Raw genomic sequence first — 25,487 nt, 5'->3', positions numbered from 1 at the left:
TGTCCTCACACCAGTATTGGGATCCTCTGTGGTCACCTCAACTCTTATTAATATAGTTGAGTCTTGTGAGGTTGTTTGTTTATCAGGGAAATCTTATTTTAAACCCTGGCACTATAACATCATCAGCTTTTGGAGAGAAACTCGAAATCATTAAGACTTAAAGAAAATGAAATTTGAAGTATCCAAATAGCAGGCAAGGGGAAACCCACAATTATCTTTCAAGGTATGGTTCTACTTCCAGATACTCATTCTGATATTAGTATGTGAATTTAAAACAAGTTCCTCAGGTGGGGCTGGTACATTCACTGTGAGATGTGAGTGAATATTTAAAGGTTCCATACATAGTTTTGATGTTGTAATAAAAGATATTTCAACTTCTCTGCAATATTAAAGTTAACCTTTGTATTTAGTAGTTAAAGTACTCAAAATTTCAAAAACACGGGGAAAAAAAGGAGGTGCGATGTCTACTGTATCAACTACCTTCCTAGACCACAATAAACTTTTATTACCCTCTTTTACTTGTGGCATACTCCTCTGCTTATAATTTCCAGATTAACAGACATTACTATTTTATGGAATGAGCATCCTAAATAAAAATGGCCAATCTAAACAAAATGCTCCAATACTATGTCCACAGAATCATACAAAATTCCATGTTTGAAATGCTTTTTAAAAGTTATTTACAACATCCTCACACAAATCTGTACTCTCTTTCATGCCCAGAAGTTATCTTACTCATTAATTTTACACCTAAACCATGACCAGAGGTAGGTGAAATTCTAGGTAATAGATGACATTTCAATAGCCAAAGTGGAGTTCAGGATTTATATATCCTCAGGTTATGAGATTTTCTCATCATAGCACCAGTCTTTATATCACCTTGGCTTTGACTGATGCAGTAGTCTGTTAATTTATATCCTATAACCCACCAAATCTTTCTAATTCTACACACATTTCATTGGATTTTTGTTTGTGCATGCCTGTAAATTCTTTTTAAACCTAAGAGTCATTCCTGGACTGGACAGCATATTCCCTTTGGCAAATAATAACTCCCTTTTCTTTAGCTTTGATTCAAGACATTATTCACTACTTACCTGTGCTTGTCATCTATTAGACCAAGTACTTAATGATTCAAGTCCTTTAACTGATTGAATTGCTCCTTACTGTTTGCAGTATCTGCCAATTAAATATCACCTGCAAATTTAGAAAATTGCCCCTACAACTGTGTGCTCAATCATTTGCATCTACATAATCAATTTCCTCTCATAGCTCTCTTTTTATACTTCTTCATCAGTGCTTCTTTCCTTATCAACAAGTATTTGGGGCCATTTTTTTTCCCTTCTACTTACACACACACAGCTTCTGTGATCTCCCACATCTCTGCTCCAGCCCCACCCAATATGTATATCCAGTGGGTTATTTTTGAACACTCATCATTCAGACATACAAACATACACTGTTATGACCACAGGTACTTCTTGAATTTCCTGCCTGACTAGAGATGACATACTCTGGGAAACTCAATCAGTCCACTAATACTGTTTAGTCTAATTTGAGAATTAAAATCTTACTCGCTACCCAACTTAAAGTCTTATCTGTAAGGACCTCTTTTCTCTTTACACATTTTATCCTCATGCCCTTGGCAAAGCTACCTTTGCATTCACAAATACTGATCACTGGGCAGGTGTATGTAAGGGAAGAGTTCTTTGGACAGTGAAGATTTATTGGTGGATGCAGATAATTTCAAGACTAGTTTGCAGGAATGGGAAAATATAATGGAGATAGGGAAGGGCTTTACTTGTGATCATGGAGCATATGTGGTGGTCTTCAGGACTCAGCTGAGGACGTTTCACCCAGAAGCATGTCTCCTCATACAATGCTTTCTCTTGACCCAGTGGGTTGCTTACTTAAGAGACAGCTTCTGACCTTTGTCCTGGCTAATTATTCTGACCTTCTCTAGACCAAGGGACTCATCCCGAACTTGACTTCTCAGGCAATGGACATGAGAATGATGCTGTTATGCCTCATGAAACCTGTTCTGGTGGCACAGAGGAGCTTGATGCCTTCCCAAATGCTCCTAGAATTCTCCTCTCCTGGGCAGATGGGAAACGAGGTGACTTGCCACATATCAGGTCTTCTGAACTCTTATCCCAAAGTGAGCTCTCCTCCCTCTTCCCTTTTTTTGTCTCTCCTAGCAGCAAAACTAACAATGCCAGTCCTCCTCACCCAGGCTCAAGTACAATGATTTAGGACCTTAAATAACCATTTGTGCTTGACCTTCATGTTAATCCAGCAATCCCAATTTAGTTTTACTAACAGAGGTGAGAGGAATACCTATATTTCCTAAACATTTATTTCAGTCCTAGTCATCAGTCACATGGATTCCAGATGCACATTTACTAATGGCTCCCAGACAAGTCCATTAGGATGCATTTCAGGCACCAAAATCAAAACGTCTATAACCACACTTTATGTCTCTTCTGCCCTTTTCCAATCTGCTCTCCTTCTGTATTCCATTTCTGCCACTGAGGGTTCATCTGCTCATTTTTCTCTGCTAGATTTCTCACCAAGACTCAACACCTTTTCTCTTCTCCTTCACAATGGGGACAAACACTGCCCACTTGTAACCTTTTGTCCCAGAATAAGCATGTGCCCACATGGCCCCCTCCTTCGGGGTTTATGCTCGGGTGTATGGTATGTCACCTGGGGCTGGCTGAATCTGGGCCCGCCTTGTCTGTGGAAATGTCTTATTGGGAGGCAAAGCCTCTGACCAAGGTTTTGTTCCTTTGGATGCTGGTCACACAAGAATGATTCCTTCTCACAAAGCACATAGCCTCTGCCTCCTCACCCCTGGCACACACAGTCTTTGCCACTCACCCCATACAAGCAGCTCTCTCTCTGTCCCTGACAGCCATGCGGGACCTCATCTAGGGGGCCGCACCTGGACTCCCTGCGTGTAAGTCCCAATAAACCCTGATGTCTCAGCTGGCATCTTCACATCTTTCCTTCAGTCTCCCAAGCCCTTTCCCATTGCAACTCACCCAGTTGGCGGTGCGATCGGATTTGCAATCCCACATCCAAGTTATCAAGTTCTAATAATTACATCTTAGAATATTGTTTTCTCAAAATCTTTCCTTTTGTTAATCTTCTATTGCTGTAGTTTGAATTTAGACACTCTTTTATTCCTCCCTAGATGGTTGAAAAAGGCATTTGTTTTTTTCCTTCTTCACTCCCATGAATTCTTGGCCCTACCTCAGCTATCTTTGTTAAGCAAAAATTAAATCTCATTTTTCTCTTATGTAAAAACCTTTTATAATTTTCATTGGCTAAATGATAAAGTCTAAGCTCTTCAGCATGGCAAACATGCTTTTATGATTTTATAATTATCCCTATTGTTCCCTCTCCCACTCCTACTCATCTTCAAGACGTAGCTCAAATTTCTCCCATGAAATCTTTTCCATTCCCCAGGCAGAGGCTGCCATCCATCCCTGGGATGCCATGGGGCACCATATGTATGACCCTGTGGCATTTATTGTGCTGTGTTTTCATTATTTATTTACATGTTTGTCTTCGATGTACACCATGAGATCTTTGAAGGTAGGAACAATGTTTTCCATTCCTTTGTATCTGTGATGCTAGGCACAGTGCCCGGAGTGTAGCAGGCATTCAAAAACATGTGGGGATGAATGGATGAATACAGGGCATTCTTCTTGGCATACAAAGTAAACACAGCCTCAGCCTTCTAGTTTCCAAAAGAGAGACTATGCAAAGAAAAGGAAAGGTCTCTCTCTCTCTCTCTCTTATGGTATAAAAGTTTTAAAAGGAGTGGAAGAGGTGTACTCAGGAGACAGGATTACCAAGAAATAGGAATAGTTTGAAAGTCTTATGAAACAAAGCATGAGTTTATCTGGGGTTGAAAATTTGGGAAGATGAAGCACGTAAGGACAGCCAAGATGAAGCTGAATGTGATCTAGACGGAGTGTGACAGAATGTCACTCCATAACGGAGGGAAATGAGAACAGAGACTGCAGAAAATAATGCATGTCTTTCTAAGGAGTGTTAATTTGTTTTTAGAAAGGGAGAGAAAAGACAGGTTTTTGAGAAAGAAGTGAGATTTTTTTTGAGAAGTTAAGAGATGCAAATGTTTTTAGTCACTGTGCAAATCCTCTATATAACCCTATTTTTCATCTTCTACTCATACTCATCCAAACACCATCTGAACCTTCTTTGAATGTACAGGTCATAAAAAGCTGTGAATTGCTTCTGAGTATTCTTTTCCTATCATGTGACTTGGTTTATCAACATGCTTTTCAGACCAAACTTACACTAGAACTCAAGTTCTATATTCCCCTCTATAAACTGTTGAAGGCATTAAGCATCTGGACTCCGGATCCAAAGTGCCTGGGTTAGGGTTATGAATTCTCTACACCTTGGCCAAATGACCACGAGCAAGTTATCTTACCTCTCTAACTCTGTTTCATCATCAGCAATGTTAGGATAACAGTCATGTCTACCTCATAGAGTTGTTGTAAATACTAAGAATTCATAACTGCAAAGAATATAGAATTGTGCCAACAATAGGAACTTTCATATAAGTCTTAATAATTATTATTTGGTTCTTTTCAAGTTATGTTTTTTAATTCCTTGTGGTAACTGTGTTAATTGCCAGTCCTGTCAGTATATTGCTAACTGAAATATGTGCCTCCAATTCTAATGATGTTCTTCTCTTTTTATTAAAGAATGTGGATACAAAGTAGTTCCACACTCTGTAACACAGACATGCAGCTTTTCCTTACAAAAGTTCTGATCATTCATATTTCATTTACTTACCTTATATATATTTTTAGTTATTAATGCCCTACTCCAATACAGGAGATTTCCTTTTAGATTTATATTGTCTCTCAGTTTCCTCTTTTGAAATCCTAATTCCTATCTTTTATAGGTTTTCCTCTTGGGGCTTCAGTATCTTCTCATGGATTGAATGACTTCCCCATGCAGCAGTGAAGCAGTGGTGCTAACAATTCATCATACTTGTGAAAATATTTTCTGACATATTGTTTGTAATTTAATGTAATTACTACAGGTTTTGATTTACTAATGATTTTCATTTTTGCATACATGTAACTACTAATAGTCTCCCTGTTATTTTGCCATTATTTTTAAACCTCTGGAGAAGATTTGTTTTGCCTACATAGTGTCCATTCTCTCCATCTTCTGATGACAGCATCTCAGTTTTTTTGGGGAGTCAGCATCCTCCCGTGCTTGCTTCAGGTGTTTCCACTGAGCCACTCCTACCTCAGCGCTTGAGGTGGAGGCCTGTTGAGGACATTAGCTACTGTGGTATGGAAGTGAACTCAGCCAGCCAAGTGCCATGACCTTCTACAGCAATAATTCACTATCCATGTGCAGAACCATGGAGGGTGGGAATGGGGAGGAACCCAGGCAGCACAGAAAAAGATCAAGAGCTTGAGGATGCTTTGGGCAAAAATTTATCCTTATGGTGAGTTTCCATGGAAAGAGAACTCACTTCCATCACTTATGTCGTTTACAAGAAGCTGCGAAGTTTTGTCAATTTTCTCAGATACTCAAAGAACCTGATCTCTCTTCTTTATTGGTGGACTCTGTGCATGCTACTTCCATTTTGTTTTGTTTATCAATTACATGTATGCTTTCTGAGGGGGACTTGTCTTATCACCATCAGACAGACTTCACAATATTTTTTCATGCACTGAAAACTTTGAGACCTGGCTAAATATTCCTGTTTACCCCAAAATCTATTAATCTTCTAACAGATTTCAGTACCAAGGTAGACATCCCTTATAACAATAATTCTGAGCCATTAAAAAAAATGGACTTATTTATAAAGGTTTACAGAAATATTGAGCATAATATACAAAAAGTTTCCATATTCTACCCCATCTCCCTGGCATGCTCCCTGTCCACCAGCACAGATTTCTTTATTATTAACATCTTATATTAGTGTGGTACTTTTGTTACAATTGATGAGCCAATATGATATGTTATGATTAACTAAAGCTTATAATTTGTATTAGGGTTCATTCTTTGTATGGGTTTTGACAAATGCATAATGTCATGTATCCACCATTACAGTCTCAGACAGAATAGCTTCACAGCTCCTGTGCGCCACCTACTCAGCCCTCCTTCTTTTGCCCCATTTTGGGTCATTTGGCCAGTTCCTTTTGTGTCCTCTAATATTCTGCCATGATCCAGAAGGTCAACAACATTTTGTCCCTAGAACTTCTACATTTCAGGTTCTGGTGACCTTTTCTATCCTACTCACTCTTTTACAGCTTCACTTATACTTCACCTGATTTTCAATCTCATATTGACATTCTGATTAATTTTTCCATAATTTTATCCAGGTCTATCTCCCAGTCAGGACCATGCATCCTTGCACATTTTAGGTTTTCTTTCCTCTCACTTGATTTCCTTGCCAAGGTCATCTACCATATCTCAACCTTGATGTAGATGTTTTAAGCTCTCTTCTCTTATACTGGGACATCTACACTTGGACAGCTGAAGAAAGTCACACTATTATGCAGACTAGTAGCAATGAAAAGTGTTAGTCTTACATAAACTTCAGCTCAGTCCTATGCATGACTGATCTACCTTTTTATCTATTTTTATATAGCAGTCACCATCACTTTCTTCAAAATCTATTTCAAAGTGTCCCACTCTCCTGTAGAGTTACATATTACCTGTGTCCATTACTGTCAACAGATTTCAAATTTATAAAGAAATTTGAAACAATGAGATACGATCTTCCTCAACCTCTGACCTATAACCAGACACATGCTCACAGTTTTTCAGTATCAAAGAACCAACTTTACCCTGCTAAAAATCAATTCTCATTCTAAGCATTTATTTTATCTTCCCTGGGATCTTTATTACTCACTTATTAGCTCCCTTTGCTTATATTAAATTCTCTTTATTTTTTCCCTCTGCTTATAATTATACTCAGTTTTCTCTTCATCTAAAAATAAACGAAACAACAAAAGCTCCACCAGAAAAATGACCCTTTCAACTATTATCACTTTCTTTCTTCTCTTCCCCATGCAAGCTTTCTGAAAGAACAGTATAGACACATGTTGCTTCCACCTTTTCACTTCCAAGTTTGCCCACAGTCTTCCACAATCTGGCTTCTTTTCCCTCCAGGCAACTGAAACAGCTCTGCCTTAGGTCACCAAAGACTTCCAAAGAGCCAGCCTCCTGGACATTCGACGGTCCTTATGACTTAGGTATTTCTGGCATCGCTAGTCTTAAATTATTTTTTGAAACTCTTTTAGTTTAACTGACCTCTTCTGTGGTTCAGTCATGATTCTCTGACTTATTCTCACTTGTTTCTTCTTCATAAATGCTTCTTTTTCTTAAATGGCAATTTTTAAACGGTGTGGCCTTCATCAGGCTGTCATCCTGAGATCCTGGTCATCTCCTTACCATATGTCTCGTTTTGAGCAAGCTCAGGCACTTCCATGCTATCAACTACCATGCATAGGCTGACGACTCCCAGGTGTATGCCTCTAACTGGGCGCTCTCAGTGATCTTCGGACTCCTATATATCTGTGAACACCCTGCAGACACATCCAACACACCCTGTTCTAAGTTGACCTCATCCCTTTCCTTTCTAAATCATTTTTAGCCATCTCTTTCCCAATTAGTTACATACCATCCTCATATTTATTCATACTCTGAACCCAAGAATTATTCTTGACTCCTCCCTTCCCTTCACCGTAGTTAATAATTTCTGTTGATCCTACCTTCTTTATGTCTCTAATTCTGTATTTTTCACCCCACCCACATTATTAATTTCTTAGGACAGATTTCTCATCACCTCTTGCTTAGAGCACTACAAAGTCTTCCTCTATCTTGGTCTGCCTGCCATGCTACTTTTCACCTTTCTGCCTTTGCCTTACGTTCTTTTGCCTTGCTTTGGATAACAGCCGATCCCACTTTACCTAGATGATTACTACTTGCTATTCTGTCATTAACATACACATCTTCTCCTAGGAAGTTTACCCTTCCTTTACCCTCATGGCTTCCCAGTGTTCCATGCATGCCTCTAACTGCACACTTACTGCATTGTTTTGTAGTATCTAGTTTAATGTCTGTTTCCCATTAAGTAAAGTAAAGAGGTTCTTAAGGGCAAGAACCTTGTTTTATTCACCTTGTGTCCCCAGTGCCTAACAGTGTATAGCGAGTAGAGACTATTAATGAAATGTGTCCTAGATGTTCTTTTCTTACTCTCACTTGCATTCCTCCATGGTGCCTTGACCAAGGCATTAATACTTGTTAATTGATTATGTTTTAAAAATATTAATAAAACACCCAGGTAAATATAGGTTTTGTATGGTGAATGCATCAATGAATTAAAATAACAATGAAGGAAATATATTTACCATATGTGGATAAAATGAGAGTACCTGTGGCCAGGATTCTCACCTGGCCCTGGTTGACTAGCTCACTGTACACCTGTGGGCACTACATGGCTGTTGACTCTTTAAAAAGAGCTCCGCCCAGTGCTCTGGGCACGACAAGGGGGCAGGGCTGCAAGGCTGCAGGAGAGCAGAGCAGAGGCTGGAGTGGTGGCAACGCCAAGGACAGAGGCCCAGAGGACGGCTGTGTAGGACAGCTGTGCATGCAGAGAGACCCAGAGGACAGCTGTGCAGACAGAGGGGCCCAGAGGACGGCTGTGTGGGACAGCTATGTGGACAGAGGGGCCCAGAGGCAGAGACTGGCTTGCTGCCTGCAGACTCGCTCTGAGTGAATGCGGTTCTAGTGACTGACCTGCAACCTGGAAATAAACTTGGTTATAACCCTTTCACCCCAAGAACGTTTTGCTGTCATTTTCTATGGTCACACTGAATCTATAGTGAACTTGCCTGGGGCTGAAACCCATTGGCAAGACACCATATAAAACTGAAAAATTGCCAAGCTCTTTTTTGCCGTTCATGTGAACCACTAAAAATGAGGAAATCTGTGTAGCCCATGCAGGCAATTTCTTCTTTTGTTTTTCAGGAAATGACATTTTTGGCAGTGTAGTTACTAACAGTATATTATTATCAATTTCATTATTATGATATATCTGACTTTGAAAAGGTTCTCTACCTTTGTGAAACTACATGTGTAGGAGCAGCGACAAAAAGCCCAGTGTTGTTCTAGAATTTCAGAAATTGAAGATAGGATTCTAAGTAGGGCTATTTTAACTTTGAAACATTACTACAAATTAGTTGCATGTTACGTATAAATACTTTATGCCAATTTTACACCTGTTTTTCCCTCCTTTCCATCTTCTGAATTATAGCTTTATTCCACCATTAATCTGCTTTCTGTGGGGTGAAGCCTCTGTCATATCATTTATCACTTGATATCAGTTAGGGTGTAGAAATAAACTCTTTTCTTCATTTAACCCCCAAAGGAATTTTTCAAGTATGTATCTCTTTACATTTATAATTGACATATTAAATTTACACTTGTTTTAGACAATTGTAAAGCGTGCAAGTTGTAGACAAAACTGGTCATTTACCTGTTGTCTCTTAACCCTACACCTACCATTTTTCCTCTGTTTTATACTGTGAGTCTCACAGGGGTGGGAATCTGCAAACTACATTTCTCAGGCTCTTTTGCCATCCAGCTGCCTCTTAATTTTCACCAGAGTGAACTGTTGAGGGTGTCCAAGGGCAGCAGAGAAGACCTGCCCATTGTAAATGGCTATTTCAGTGGCTGTCACAGCGCCGGTGAGTGGGGCTTCCTGGCCCCAGCAGCGGGGGCAGAGGTGCCCTGGCTGACGGGTCCTCTCATCAGCTGGCACACTAGTAGCTCCTGTTATCTTTATTTAGCTTCTTCTCTTCTGTTTTTTATTCTCTCTAACACTTTTGTAATCAATCCCTGTACTAAATCTCTTCTCTTTGAAATTCCAGAGTGACTTATGTTTTCCAGACTGGATTCTGATATATATGTGTTGTGTTATTCAATCTTTATTGAATAACCTGTGACCATAAAGTTTTAGGTGTAAAATATTTCTTCTGGGTTGAGTCATCATTATAGTAGTATATGATATATTGATTCATTAGTCATAAAAGTGGAACTTTATTAGAAATGCAGCTCTTTATGACATAGATGGAGCTATTATTTTTCAATTAAGTCAAATATCCCATGAATCACTATTTAGTATGGCTTGAATGACATAGGGGTAAGCATCATTCTATATTTTGTCATTTTATAGAAATCTTGTTCATATGAATGAATAGATGAAGATGGAAGGAGTTTCTGTCTGTCTTTCAGCAATGTCATACAATTCTTCGACGTCCTTCCTTGCTTTATGTGGAAAACCACTGTGAACTATCATCAAAAATTTTTTTAATGATCCAGCATTTGACAATTTCATCAAGTTGTCTTTCTCTTTTACCTTTGCTTTTGTTTTTTTAGGTGAAACCACCTGACTTATAAAAGGATTATAGTGAGACCAGTGCATCCATTGTCCCTCAGTTTGGTGCTTCAGAGAATATTTACTTCAGTCATGTTCCTTAAATAGACTGCATACACGAAAGATTTGACCTTATTTTATAAAGCAGAAGAAGATGAGTGCATAAAGAATGAAGGAAATAAGAAATGCCAGGGTCATGTTTTCAGGCAGATCATTTACAGGAAAGATTACTTACAGGAATTGAGAATATGTAAATAATTTCCTGTCAAGCTAACTGGGTTGGTTTGCCCCCTAAAAAGTCTTGTTCTCCTAAGATAGGAGTACCCCAATTTGAAAGCTGATGACTTTAGAGTGCTACCCCAAAGAAGGAGTCAAATAATAGAACATGCAGCTGTATAACTCATAATCTTCGTAAACTTTTGTACTTCTATCCTAAACTTGCTGTACTTATTTCCTGTGTAAAGTTCTCCATTCTTCTCAATTCTGCTCTTCCCTTTTAAATAGGGAGAAAATAACTTATCAGTCACATTACTCACTCTTAATTTCTCCTGTACTGAGCAGAACATGTCTGTCATTTATCTATTTTACATTGAAAGATCTTTTGCCCAGATCTGTATTCTGTTACATTCTAAGAGCATATTAATTACAGAAAGTTATAAAAGTAGTGAGGCAGATGAGGAATGGAGAAGACTTTGCCACATTCTTAGTTTTTACATAGACTCCATTTATACATTTAGGCAGTTATTTGCTCTCTCTGGCTGGATTTTCTTCTCTAAAAATTACATATGCACTGAACCTCTGAGTCTGGTTTTAACAGGAAAGCCCTTTAACTTAAGATAACAGAACTCTGATGCATTGGTGCTGTCCCTGGAAATCAATGTGGAACATCATATGCACTCAGAAACTTCTCATTTGGCACTTTTAATTTGATGGTCTGTCCATATCATGACAAACTTGAGGAAACATTCTTTTAGTTTTACTTTTCCCTTAGGAGGGTAGACAATCTTGTTAATCTTAGAAGTCTTATTTATTGCCTTTTATGGAGGTAATTCAGTGGCAATATTTATTATTATTTAAAATATACTTAGATTCATGAAAAATGTCCACACTAGTAGAAAGCATGTAACAGTAATAAGCTCACTTTTCTAGAGCTCTGTCATAACATGATCATGCCATCGCAATAGTGTTGTTTTGCTTTACAGGGTTAAATAAGTCTGACAGGAATTCCAGAATGATGAATCTTGTTGAATAAGCTAAATTACTTTATACTATTTTACTACACTATCACTTGTATAATTGAATTGACCTTTTTAATTGCTGGAACTTATATGTCTATTGATAAGTCAGAATAAAGCTAAGGAGAATGTTATGTACCCTCAGCATACTGGCAGTCATCCTGTAATATTAATTGCCCTTTCCTTCTTAAAATGTTATCTTCCTTTAGCATGATACCACATTCTCTCAATTTTCTTCCTATCTCTCTGCTTGCTTTAACAAAATTTGATGTAGGCTTATCCTCTGCCACCTGAGAAATACCCAAGTATTTCTCAGAGCCTAGTTAGAATGGCTAAATATCTGCCTAAATAAAATAAAAATCTGTTACAATAAATAGTTCTCTTGTTTTTCTAGCTAAAAATCATACAATTGTCAGTTAGCTTCTTTAAGCCTAAATTTTTGCTTTGTAAAAGGATTATGTTCTCATATCATAATGACATGTCCTTACATGCAAATGAAAACAACTTAATTGATTATTTATGAAAAACAACATATTATTACTTGTGTGTGGTTGTTACATAATACATTCTTAAAGTATTTTTAAAAATGCATATAGTTGTAAGTGATCTTTCCATTAACATATTGTACTCCTCACTACGCAGGTGAGGAAGCAAGTATAAAAATTTAACAACTGGAGCAAGCACACAAAATTAAAAACAGCACCAACATTAGACTAATGCTAATGCTTTTTATCTTTAACCTGCATTTAGTAAGTGAAGTTTGTTAGCATAACTCATCAAGAATTTTATCTATTATTTCTATAAAATAAACTTATATAATGCTTTTTTCTTTTCTTTATTATTATTTTAACCTTGCTTATCTGGGTTCGATCACACAGAATCCCTCAGAAGTATGAAGGCAAAACACTCGGTTTGTGAGTTCACTATAAAAGTATAATGTAAGTTGTCATGATTTTAATAAGAGGGATGAGTTTGATCATCCCCCTTTCCTATTAAAATATTTATTTTAATGTTTTTCAATTAAAATTCCACATGTAATTGGATTATTAAATAAATCAAATTCTAAGGCTTTACTGGATATAAAAACAGGTTCATTATTTTTCCTACCACTGACTTCAAAACCTTTCATTGTTTCTCTTCTCCATCTCTCAGAAACAACTTAGATCCCTTAGTTTTTTTAATACTCTTAAGCATTTCAGGAAAAATTCCAGTTCTGGCAATGATAGTATAGTTTTATTAGATTAACCCAACAAAGAATAACAATTGTAAATGCTGGATCAAATTTTAAAATTACACAGTTTGAAAATTGGACTGGAGATCAACCAAAAGCAGTCATAACAGAGGGCACAAATGGGTCATATAAATCAAATAGTAAATTGTAAACCTAAGCCCAACAACTCAATAATTCATCAGGGAGACATAATAATTAAAATATGTATGCACCTAATAACAGAGCTTTAAAAGATGAAGCAAAACCTGACAGAAATAGAAGAGAGATGTTTAAACACCTCCCTAAGAACTGAAAGAACAAGGAGAAATATAAGGACAGATCTATACTACTTAGACCCCAAAACTAAATGATTAGCTCCTAAGTAATCAAATAACATTGCATTTAAAGAAAAATGATGTGAATAGTGTTTGTAAATTGCATCGTGACTTCATCATGTATCATGTACTGACAAAATATTCGGAGTATAAGTTTGGCAAAGGTAAAGCCTTGTCCTAGATACTTTTCTATTATAGGAAATATTTTAAAATTTGGCTTTATTTTTTCACCACTTTTTCTTTCCACAAAGTTCATAAAGTAGTATTTGCTGAGAATTTTTATATGAAATAGCTTCTAGAAGTTATAGTTGAACCTTTAGACACATTATAGATAAATAAATAAATAAATAAATGCTTACCTTAAATACCAGTTCTCCTACCAGTCCATTCCATGTCCCATCTTCTTGTGGGCTTCCATATTTGTGATCCGGTGCAACATAAATTTCATAGTTAAAACCCAGGTAGTTAGATAAGGCATCCAAAACATCAATGGAGAAGCCCTGGTATTTCTTCGGTTTACCCAAGACATTTTCAGAGACCATTACAAAAGGTTCTTCCTATATGGGAAATAAGAGAAATCCTTGATGTTGATCTATATTGCTCCCTAAAGCAAAGATTAATTCTTCAAGGAGCTTTGCTTACAAATGGCCTAAAAATTGCTTTTGCACTTCAAGAGAATTAACTTGGAAGTATAACTTATGGGTTATTAATGCAAACATACTAAACAATGTTTAATTACCCAATTTCTTTTCATCTCTCATTTAACTTCTACTATATCAAAAATCAGATGAAAGTGACTACAAATCTTCAGGGAACATGAATTCATTTTCCTTGCTATCTCAGAACCAAAATAAAATTCATCAATAATAAAACCATATTTAAGAAACCGTAAATTTATTGTATTTATTTTCAGGTAGTTTTTATCTATATACTTCAAAAATATGTAAAATAATGTGTTTGCACATGTAATATACATAAAAGTCTCTGAAAAGATAAAGTTCTAAGAACACATATTTTGCTAAAATTTATACTGGGAGTTATTTGATAAGTAATTTTGAAACTTGGATATAAACACAAATTTCATTGCAAAAATAGCTTCTCTACTACTGCAATGAGATATTCACTTACCTTTTTGATAAATTGTATAATTTAGTAAATTCAGCAAATTGATTTTTCCTTCCCCCTATTTTGCCATTTTGCATTTTTGTCCTTTTACGCTTAACAAATAGGCCCCTTTCACTTTTTAGAAAACCTGGAGTTGAGAGGGCTTAGTTTGTTTGCAACATGCTGGCAGACCACAGAAAATTAGCTAATCTATTCCTTAATTTCAAAAACTTGTTCAGAAATCTTACAGGAGCAGTAATATTTACAGATAACCATTCATAGTGTATATAGCCTATCCAGCCCTCTGGGCAGGTTAAAATCTATCCTGAGTCTAAGCCAGAATACCAAAAATATTTTACCCTTGTATCATTTTTCCTCAGAAACTCACATATCAGCCTTCACTGAGATATAAAATACTACTTTGCTTTTGACTTTTACTTAGACACTAAGTAAAGTGCCTTATAAAATAAAATCACTGTATCTATTATAGGATGTTATCCACCATAACATTCAGTTTTTTCCTAAAACTTATCATGAAATAAATTTTGAACTGTTCAGAGCCAAGACAACTTCATCATGCTTCAATAATACCTTTTTTTAAATAATAAAAATAATTTATTTAGTGATTTGAGTATCTCTTTTCACTTTGGATATCCAGAAGGTCAGCTCTATGCTTGATGCTCATCATCAACAATGTTGATATTAGTACTTGCAATGTTTTTAAATCGTATTTTTCTAAAGTACTGGTGTTTTTCTCTGTTAAAGTTTGGTCTTGTATAACTGTCTATATCTTACCTTAAAGTAAAATAAATCAGTAAATGAATAGGTAAAGGAGGTGACTGCTATTTGTTCTCCAGTAGCTGTTCTTCTTTTCTTTACTAATTGTATATTAAATATATTTATGCAATAATATATATGTATGTATATATTAAATATGCTAAAATATGCTTAATATTTACATATTAAATGTATTATTTATATTAATTGCATATATTAAATATACATTTACTATATTTTTATATTATATATAATTACATATAGCAATAATTTTATATATTATATATATATATAATTTTAGCACTACTAAGAATAATGATAATCCATAGTCTCCCTTTATGCAAGGTGAGACCATGTGATTAACTCTGGCCAATGCTGTGTAGGCAGATGTTTTGTAAAGATGTTTTTGTGTCCTTTCTACTTCCTTCCAGCTGGAATGAACACATAATGGCTAGAGCTCTGGTAACAGTTTTAGATCACACGTAAGGAAATAAGAGAGGAGTCTATTCACTGATGCTTGAAATGTTATACCAGATTCTGACTAACTCTCTAGAGTTCTAGAATGTAAGAAAAAAAGACATTTAAATCTTTTGTTGTTAGGCTCTTGATTTTTTCCTTTTATAGTAATATCTGATGCTAATGAACGTTGATTGATAGATCAATAGATGAGAGGTTCTAATAATACTGAATTGCTTACTTAACTAAATGACATCAAATGAATGAAAACTAAAAATTCAATCAATCCTTTAATATTATGTGTAAAATACAGAACATCTTAATGATTCCAAGTAATTTTATATTTTTAAATGTATAATAATCTTCCAGATATTTGGCAGAATTTGCTATTGTTCATTTGGTTGTTTGGACAAAATATAACCTAGCCAATGACTATGGATTGCACAAACACTCTGAAGTAAGTCATGAAGTCATTAAAATCAGAACAGATTAAAGAAATTCCAAAATCAGATCATATTCAGAGAGCATGTAAATTAGGTTAGGAAATTCTATAATTAATTGGGCACTGATTATTTATAATAAGTTGTAAATTCTGGCAATAAAGCGTGTCCTTATTTCCTTTTACATAACTCATTCATTTCTATATTTTGAAAGTCCTTCCATTGATAAACCAATGAAAAGATGATCCATGGAAGATCATATTTGACTGGTTCCTCTACCAATAATTTTGGACATATATATTCTCTATTTAACCATGGTCTTCAAAAATCTAATAAATCTCTTAAGTTTAACAACAATTAAATCATCAGGAAGTTGAATAACACTCTTTAGAATGACACAACAATTAAGAATAATAATTAATTGTATTGCAGAGCTAAATGGTCTATGTGGCAAAACAATATCCCAATGTACTTTTTATATGAAATATTAATGTTTTTTTCTTTTTTACTCAAATATCTTTAGAATGATTGTTTAGTATGCTAAATTATTTCCCTAATATGCTAAATTTTCCTCTCAAAGTGATTTTTAATTCCAATTTTATAAGTAAATCCCTAGGCAAGTAGATCTCTTTCAGAGGTCTGTTGTCAAAATCTGGTCCTAGAAACATCAGATAAAATTGATTAAAGATAATGAATAGCAATGGTTATACTAAGGGTTCTTTTTTTATTTTTTTAATTTTGGTATCATTAATCTATAATTACATGAAGAACATTATGATTACTAGGCTCCCCCCTTCACCAAGTCTCCCCGCCACATACCACTTCACAGTCACTGTCCATCAGCATAGTAAGATGCTGTAAAATCACTACTTGTCTTTGCTGTGTTGCACAGCCCTCCCCATGCCCTGACACACTATACATGCTAATCGCAATGCCCCCTTTCTTTTTCCCTGCCCTTGTCCCTCTCTTCCCACCCATCCTCCCCAGTCCCTTTCCCTTTGGTAACTATTAGTCCATTCTTGGGTTCTGTGATTCTGCTGCTGTTTTGTTCCTTCAGTTTTCCTTTGTTCTTATACTCCACATATGAGTGAAATCATTTGGTACTTGTCTTTCTCCACCTGGCTTATTTCACTGAGCATACTATCCTCTAGCTCCATCCATGTTGTTGCAAATGGTAGGATCTGTTTTTTTCTTATGGCTGAGTAATATTCCATTGTGTATATGTACCACATCTTCTTTATCCATTCATCTGCTGATGGACATTTATGTTGCTTCCATATCTTGGCTATTGTAAATAGTGCAGTGATAAACATAGGGGTACATCTGTCTTTTTCAAACTGGAGTGCTGCATTCTTAGGGAAAATTCCTAGAAGTGGAATTCCTGGGTCAAATGGTATTTCTATTTTGAGTTTTTTGAGGAACCTCCATACTGCTTTCCACAATAGTTGAACTAATGTACATTTCCTCCAGCAGTGCAGGAGGGTTCCCATGAAGGGTTCTTTTTAAGAGGGTTGCTGAATTATTGATGAACATGCTTTTTAAATTTTATGCCCTAAATAAACCCTTTTTACATCCTATCACTTATCTTCAAGATCAATGTCTTTAAGCTTTGTTCCTTAGCTCTATTCCAGATTTGGATCATTATTCATAAATTCTACCTCAGACCAGTTGTGCTTTATGAGGACAATCCGCCAATATATTGGACAGGTAAACATAGTGGAAGAAATTAGACTGAAGCTCTGGGACCTATAATAGAAATGATACTTGTTCCTTCTCTATGGCAGTACTGAGCTTGGTTTAATCACTTTTATCTATGCACTTATGTCCAAAATGTATTCACTCATTGATTCATCCACTTAACATGCATTGAGCAGCTACAGCATCAAGTTACTACACTCAGTATAGTAAGAGATGTGCTAAAAAATCATAGGCACCACTTTTAAAATAAATATAACCTAGTATTGGGAAAAACCATGTACTCAAAAAATATAAAGGAAAACAAAAGCAACCCACACTGTAACTGGTATAAACAAAGCACCAGAGAAATACAAGGGAAACTGTAAGAAATGAAAACCACCATTTTTGGGATTACCAGCTATACACTATTTCAATAGATAGGAAAAATAAGGAACAAAATTTTCAACTCAAGTACATACAGAATTACAGGAGATGATGTCACACTTATTCATTTTATTTCAACTTTATCTCTTTGTACCTCAAATTTTTCAATCTATGAATTAAAATCTAGGATTCCATAATTTGTCTCAAATTTTAACATAATTTAAGGTGGTATAAAATTGGTAGAGACTCTGGATGCCTGAGAGACAAAAAAATAATCCTCTCTAGAGGGAAGTGTTAACTTTAACATTATTCCTTCAAATAATTCACACAAAGTCCAAAACAAAAGTCAAAAATAACATTTAAAAGGAAGTTGCATCTCATATGTAGAAACATCAGAAATAATATACAACAGAAGTAGGTTTTTCAAGAAAACTAAGACACTGAAATTTTTAGGTGCATATTATAAAAATTAAGTTTACTATGTTTAAAGAAATGCAGGGCACTTTTATATTGGCAGGAAATTGGAAACTATAGTAAGTGTCATTACATAATTTAAAAAAGAATTCAAAAGGATTTAGAAAATAGAAAAAACAATAACCAATGTTAAAAACTAAATGAGTTTATTAGGAGATTAGAAACAGATGAAGAGAGAGTTAGTAACCTATACAGAATTAATAACCCAGGTGTCTCACCTGTGGTTTTCAGCCCCAGGCAGGTTCACTATGGATTTGGTGAGACCAAGAAATGACAATGGAACATATTTGGGGTAAAAGGGTTTATACTGGGCTTTATTGTCAGGTGGTAGGTTGAGCACTAGAATCACATCTGCATCCAGCAGTCTGCAGGTCTGTAATCCAACTCTGTTTCTGCCTCCACCAAGAGCACTGGGTGGAGCTCTTTATATAGTGACTCAGTCAATAATGGCTTATTGCCAATGGGTGTGGAAGCATTGGCCTAGCAGTAGGCCAAGTACATCATCAAGTAGTTAAGGGTCAGGTGAGGATCCTGGCCATAGAAACTTCCATTTTCCCCAAACTAGGAATAAATGAATAGATATTGCTATAGCAAGAATGAAGAGATGAGAAGTGGAAAGAGAGGTGGTCTGATTCTCTCAAATATTGTTAAGAATATGAAGAAATAGGAGGTATCATTCACTCTTGCACATGTTTAATTGGTACTACTACTTTGGAAAAAATTTTCCTATATCTAGGAGAGAAGGAAGATATTTATAAGCAAGTTAATTTTGCCTGTTTTTGAGTGTAAAATAGGTAATTATTTCACAGGAAAATATGTGTAGTAATGTCATAGTAATTTCATTACTTGGGAATAAATTCTAGAGAATGTTGGGAGCCAAAATATATGCCTAAGAATGTTTATGGCAACATTATTTGTAGTAGTCCAAAACTGTAATTTAAAAATCCAAATGTCCACCAACATGGAAAAGATAAGTATAATACATATAAATATATTGGTATATTGATGCAATGTAATAACCGCTTAAAATTTTTAAAAACTAGGCTATAAACAATAACGTGTATGGACTTTAAAAGAATAATATTAAGTAAAAAAAGCAATACTCAAAGAAAACAGCTTGCTTTCATTTATGTAATGCTAAAAAACAGGTGAAATTAACTATGTACGTAAAGATTCATACGTTCTTTAACAAAAGAACTATAAAGAAAATCAAGTAAGTGATCACCTCTGGGTGGTTAGCTCTTGGATGCTGGGGATAAGAGAAAGAGGCACACAGAAAGATGGCTCCAGCAGAAGTGATGGTATTCTACTTTTTGGTCTGGGTAGTTGTTACCCCGATGTTGTTTTATTATTCATTAATTAAGGGTTTAAGTTTTATTTTTTTTCTGTATGTGTGTTACTTTGCAATATAAGGAAAAACAAAGTAAAAGCATGTTAAGTGGGACCAGATAATGGAGGGCATTGATACTATATTAAGGTTTTTGCCTTTTATTTTGCAGGGAACTAGAGCTTTATGGAAGGGGAATAGCATAAACAGAAAGTAATTTTGAGAACAGAATGTAGAAGGGATTGTGGCAGAAGTGAGAACTAGGGGTCCTTTGCAACAGAACAGATGACAGGAGATTATGACCTGTGCCTATTTAATATATACTTTCAATGTGTATGTAGGTGGTTTGAGTCTTAAGGAAAGGTGCAGGGGGAGGGGGAAAGAGAAATTATAAAGTCATGACTTTAAAATTCATTCATTTTCCAGCAGTTAGTTTCAAGGAGTATTAATAGGACTGGATTTAAACTGGTGAAAATTTGTCTGCCTATTAAATGAAAACAAATTGCGAATTTTGATTTGCTGATTATTTGGATGACACTAAGCACAATTGGATGACACTAAACGAAGTTTTCACAGAATAACTGTAGTTTATCAATCTAAGTGCATTAGTGCAAGGATCCATAGACCTGCTTGTAGAAAAGAGTATTTCAGTGGTTGATAATTTTCATATTAGCAAAGATTTATTCACATCACTTGTCAGGTTATTACATAATAACTTCATAATTCTGAATTTGTATTCAGTCACTTAAAAAAATCTCATGCTAATTGCTTACTTGATTTACAACACTGCCACTTGCAGATTTTGTAGTTAATTTCCATATTTTAATAACTATGCAATATTGTTTGCTAGTGATAGAATTCGAAAAAAGCATCTGACATTTTTGATAGGTGCAAGCGACCAGCTCTACCAGCAAGGCTTTTCTGAGTGCTATTTAGAGGTTTTAATATGCACAACTTCAGAGAATGCCAGGAAGGCCAAAACTAGGAATGAGTCACTGAAAATTCCTTACAGTTCTGCTCATACACATAGCTCAAAGAGATTAAAGAGAGAACGGAAGTATTTCTTAATGGTCTGTTTAAAAATTTTTTCCCATAAAATATGCCCCTGGCTGAAGCAAACAAGAGTTGTCTTTTTGCACTGTGTGAGCTTATATCTTGCTTTGGGACGACGCATTCCACTTTGATATGCAGAATTAATGACCACCATTCTTTCTGAAAAAAACCTCATTATATTTTATAGAGCATATATGAATATTTGAAGCTTATGTACATTAAAAAAAAGCTAAAGGTATGTAATTTGTTATTAAAAAGATATCAAGGCACCAGGATAGCAGACCAACATGAGGGACATCTGGGGAGGAAAAACAGTCTGGTGTTATAAAGAAAATGAATTATCTGAGTTGCATGAAGAGAAGAAAAGCAGGTCATAGGGGTATGCAATAAAAAGATTTTTTAAAAGCACTTTTGCAGGAGGATTTTATAGAGGAGCTAACGTTTAGAAAACACTGCATTAAACTTATCTTTTAAAATCCTCACGTAAATACTTTTATCAGACAATAAGATTCAAATTAGCCATTCTAACTTCCTAAAGTCATATATTACATATTATTTCTGATTCTTATTTGGCAAGCAATCATTTTAATGAAAAGATACTTTAAATTGAACATAAAATTAAAGCTATTAGTATGCAAGGTAATTCACTTTAAAAATAAAGTGTTTGATTTTATACATTGCTTCTAAATCATGAAATGGTTACATCTTAGAGAGTTAGAGGCTAAATGCAGAGTGGCAAAACAAAAACAAGATGTTTATTTTGTTTTTATGAGCATCTGAAAGAAATAAAGGATGTTCTAACTGGGAATATAGGTTATCGAGGATAACGGGCAATCAAAACAATGCTCAGTACAGTAGTTCTCATTGGTTTTCTCTAGCATGCATTTGAAGATACATTTTAGGACACAAAGATTTTATGGACCATACGATTACCATATATAATCTTAGAAATACCAGAATTCTCAGTCTCCCCTCTGAATATGACTATTGGATAATATTTTTTGTTTGTTTGGTCCAAGTCTACAATATTTTGCTAAATTTAACACCTGTGAGAATCTTAACAACTGCATGTCCACATGGAAGAGTTGATTCTATTTGATAAATATTGTTAAAATTTGACTGGAGACAGGCTAATTTGTAAGTTCATTTATCTCAAGGGAAACTATCAAGAACACGTTTTGAGGTATGGCATATTGTGAGAGTGATTGGCTGTACCAGATGTAAGAAGTCTACAAAATATTTAACTGAAGAATTTGGTAACATTTGACTTCAGAATAATGATGGTATTTACAAACTTTCTGGTTTATATAGTCATGTCCCTGTTAAAATATTGTCAAGAACAGTAACACTAATAAATGTTTGTGAAACCTTATGATAAGACTTCTTCTCTATCTGGATATAAAAGCATTTAATTAATAAAAACTGAAGCTAATTAAATATCAGATTAGAGTGGGAAAGCATATAAAGTTAAGCTTGGAATGTTTAGGACTAGTGATATTTCTATCCAAAATATACTACTTATAGGAAAATGGCAGAAATTCAGGTATTTATTCAGTCATTCAAAAGAGTGTTAATCCAGGCTCATGCTAAGAATACAATAGTGAGTATAGCAAACAATAAACAGATGTCTCTATCCTTCTGGGGCTACATTCTAATGGGAGTGATAGACAATAAACAAAATGATAATATATACATATATATATACTGTTAGATGGTGATAAATACTGTGGGGGTAAGTTCAACAAATGAGAACAAAGAGCAGGTGACAAAGGACTGTACCTTCTCTTAGCAAGAGCCTCTGTAGATAGAGCATCCAGACTGAAGAAAGAGGCAATGCAAACATGTCGAGTAGGAGTCTGACGTGTTTGAGAGACAGAAGGGACACTAGTGGGGCAGGAATGGAGGGAGCTGGGGTCAGACAGGAAATGTCTGAGAGCTAATGGGTGTGTGTCAGGTGGAACTTAAACAGGGCCTTAAAGCCCCTGAGATGATTTTAGCTGTTACTTCAGCTGATGATCTGGGCAGCCAGATGGGCTCTGAGCAGAAGGTTGTGATCTGATGTTTAACAGTTTACTGAACAGTTGGCAGTCATTGACAGTAGGCTATAATGGGTAAGACAGAAGCTAGATGATTAATTATGAGTCCTTTGCAATAAACCAGGAAGAGAGCAGATCATGACTTGGTAGTGAAATGGGTTTGATGAGAAATAATTGGATTTTCAGTATTTTTTTTAATGTGGAGCTGATGGGATTGCTGATTATTGGATGTAGAATTGTAAGTACTTAGTAAAAAGTGATGTAATGCTATGTATGCCCTCCTTCCTGGAGATCCTCAGTGGAGGCATCAGTTTTTGAACAAGTATAGACTTCTAAGACTCTCTATGAGTATTTTTTATTTGGGATATGTATCACAATTCTCTCAGAGGAACTAAAACTTTAAATCAATAGACTAAAATCCTCAAGGCACATGTTCAATACAGAATAAAACAGTATTTTGTCAGAACTACAGGACTGAATACAAAATTAATACACATTCAAATTTAATAAAAGGAAGCATGAAACTCATACTTTGTACTTTTTTTCTATATAATTATGACTCATATAGTCAGTTAGAAAAGAAACACTAATTATTGGAAGAAATAACAGCCCTTAAAATCATCATAATCCTTAAAGATCAAATTTTAAAAAGACAAAGTTCAATAGCAAACATTGAGAATGAATTAATTTTGTTTTTTTAATAGACCTTTGGGAAATACAAATAAAATAAGATGAGTTACTTAATTTATAGTTCATCAGATTGTCAAGAATGAAAAAAAAATTAATATTTATCAGCAAGCATGTGAAAAAGCAGGCCTTCTTATAGAGCACTTCTATGTGTTAAAATTGGCACAACTTCTCAGGAAAACAAACTCATAGTAGGAAAGCAAATGCCTGCAAGTTTTCATTTTATGTTTTTACATCTAAGGAAATAATCATAAATGAAACAGGTATGTACTTAAAAGAATGTTCATGGCAATTTCTCTAGTGAGAAGTTGAAAACAAACTAAAATCCAACAAATAGAGATAACTATTAAAAAGTGATCTGCATGATAGATTATTACACAGCACATTCAGTCATCAACCTCAGTGTCTCAGTACCCTGCTATATAGTCATCTGCTCAGTGTGGGGCTACAGAACATTTATTAAACAGAGAATAACTTCTTTTGTGATTATTTTATTTTTAGTTGTTTGTCTTATATAGAGATTCAAAATATCATTTAAAAAGCATTAATTTCATTTATATTCCAGCATATTTCAGTGAATGAAAAATAATGATGAGTTTCAGCTGGCACACTGGGACTTATATATAATCTTGGATGAAATAATGGAAGTTTGAAACAACTAGAATGATAATTTATTAAGTTGCTGGAAAAAATATTCATTCTGTTATACAAAAAATATTTACATTAAAAATATTCATGCATATATTGTGAAGTGGGAAGAAAATGTACAAAACTATCCATGAATGTGTGTGTCTTAGTAAGGATTGCTATAACAAATTACCATGGACAAAGTGGCCTCAACAACAAACATTTATTTCACACAGTCTGGAAGCTAAGAAGGCGAGATCAAGATGTCTGCAGTTCCAACATTCACTTGGCAGAGAGCAGAGAGATCATCTCTCTTATTTCTTATGAGGGCACTTATCTCATTCATGAGGGCCCCACCCTATGACTTATTCTCAAAGGCCCCATCTCCAAATAGTGGGAATTGAGCTTCAACATACAAATTTGGGGGGATACAAATACTCTGTTTATAGCAGTGTGTGTGTTTAAAATTGGAAAAATAAAAATTGTAGTACTAATAGAAGCAAATACCCACAGAGGATTTACTGTGTGCTGGTGGGCACTCTTCAAATGTTCTATGTATATTTAGGCCCAATAGCCCTACAAATTTAGAAGCATAATTACCCCCATTTTATAGATAAGACAACTTAGTTTTGTTTAGCTAGTACATGACAGACACTAAATATGATTAATTTTTGGTGGAGGAATTATGGATGATTTTGATGTTAATTCTTATTTTCTGCACTTTATAAATTTTTGTGTTAAATATATATATAACACTTGTTTCAACATCTGTTGGATGAATAAGTCTGAAGCATGAGAGACTAGAGGTGGAAATACATTTTTTTTTTAATTTTCAAGGAAGTAAATGAAATTATTTAGGGGTAAAATATAGAGTCAGAAATGAAATTCTGAATGAAGAGACTCAAATGAAGGAGGCTAAAGGAATAGAAAGATCAGAAGACACAAGCAAATAAATAAAACAGAAATACACTAATAAACACAGAGAACAGCCTGGTAGTTGCCAGAGGGGAGAGGGGTGAGGAGATGGGTGAAATAGGTGAAAGAGTACAAACTTCCAATTATAAAATAACCTGGTCACAGGGATGAAGGTACAGCATAGGAAATACAGCCAATAATATTGTAATATCTTTGTATGTTGACAGATGGACACTACACTTACAATGGTGAGCATTTAGTCATGTATAAATTGCCAATCACTGTGTTTTACACCCCATCTATATA

General features: G+C 35.1%; 1 protein-coding gene across 1 annotated transcript in view; it reads right to left on the bottom strand.

Annotated features, from left to right (window-relative positions):
* The window catches only part of GRID2 (glutamate ionotropic receptor delta type subunit 2), a 1,430,685-nt gene that overhangs the window by 296,262 nt on the left and 1,108,936 nt on the right, over positions 1-25,487 (bottom strand). Inside the window, exon 10 of the mRNA XM_057502448.1 lies at positions 13,584-13,781. Coding sequence (XP_057358431.1) covers positions 13,584-13,781 — 198 coding nt within the window. The remainder of the gene's footprint in view (positions 1-13,583; positions 13,782-25,487) is intronic.

This window comes from Manis pentadactyla, chromosome 5 (genome assembly GCF_030020395.1).
Source record: "Manis pentadactyla isolate mManPen7 chromosome 5, mManPen7.hap1, whole genome shotgun sequence".
NCBI classification, from domain to species: Eukaryota; Metazoa; Chordata; class Mammalia; order Pholidota; family Manidae; genus Manis; species Manis pentadactyla.
Note: the sequence above shows the minus strand (reverse complement) of the source record. Positions and strands in the feature narration are given on the sequence as shown.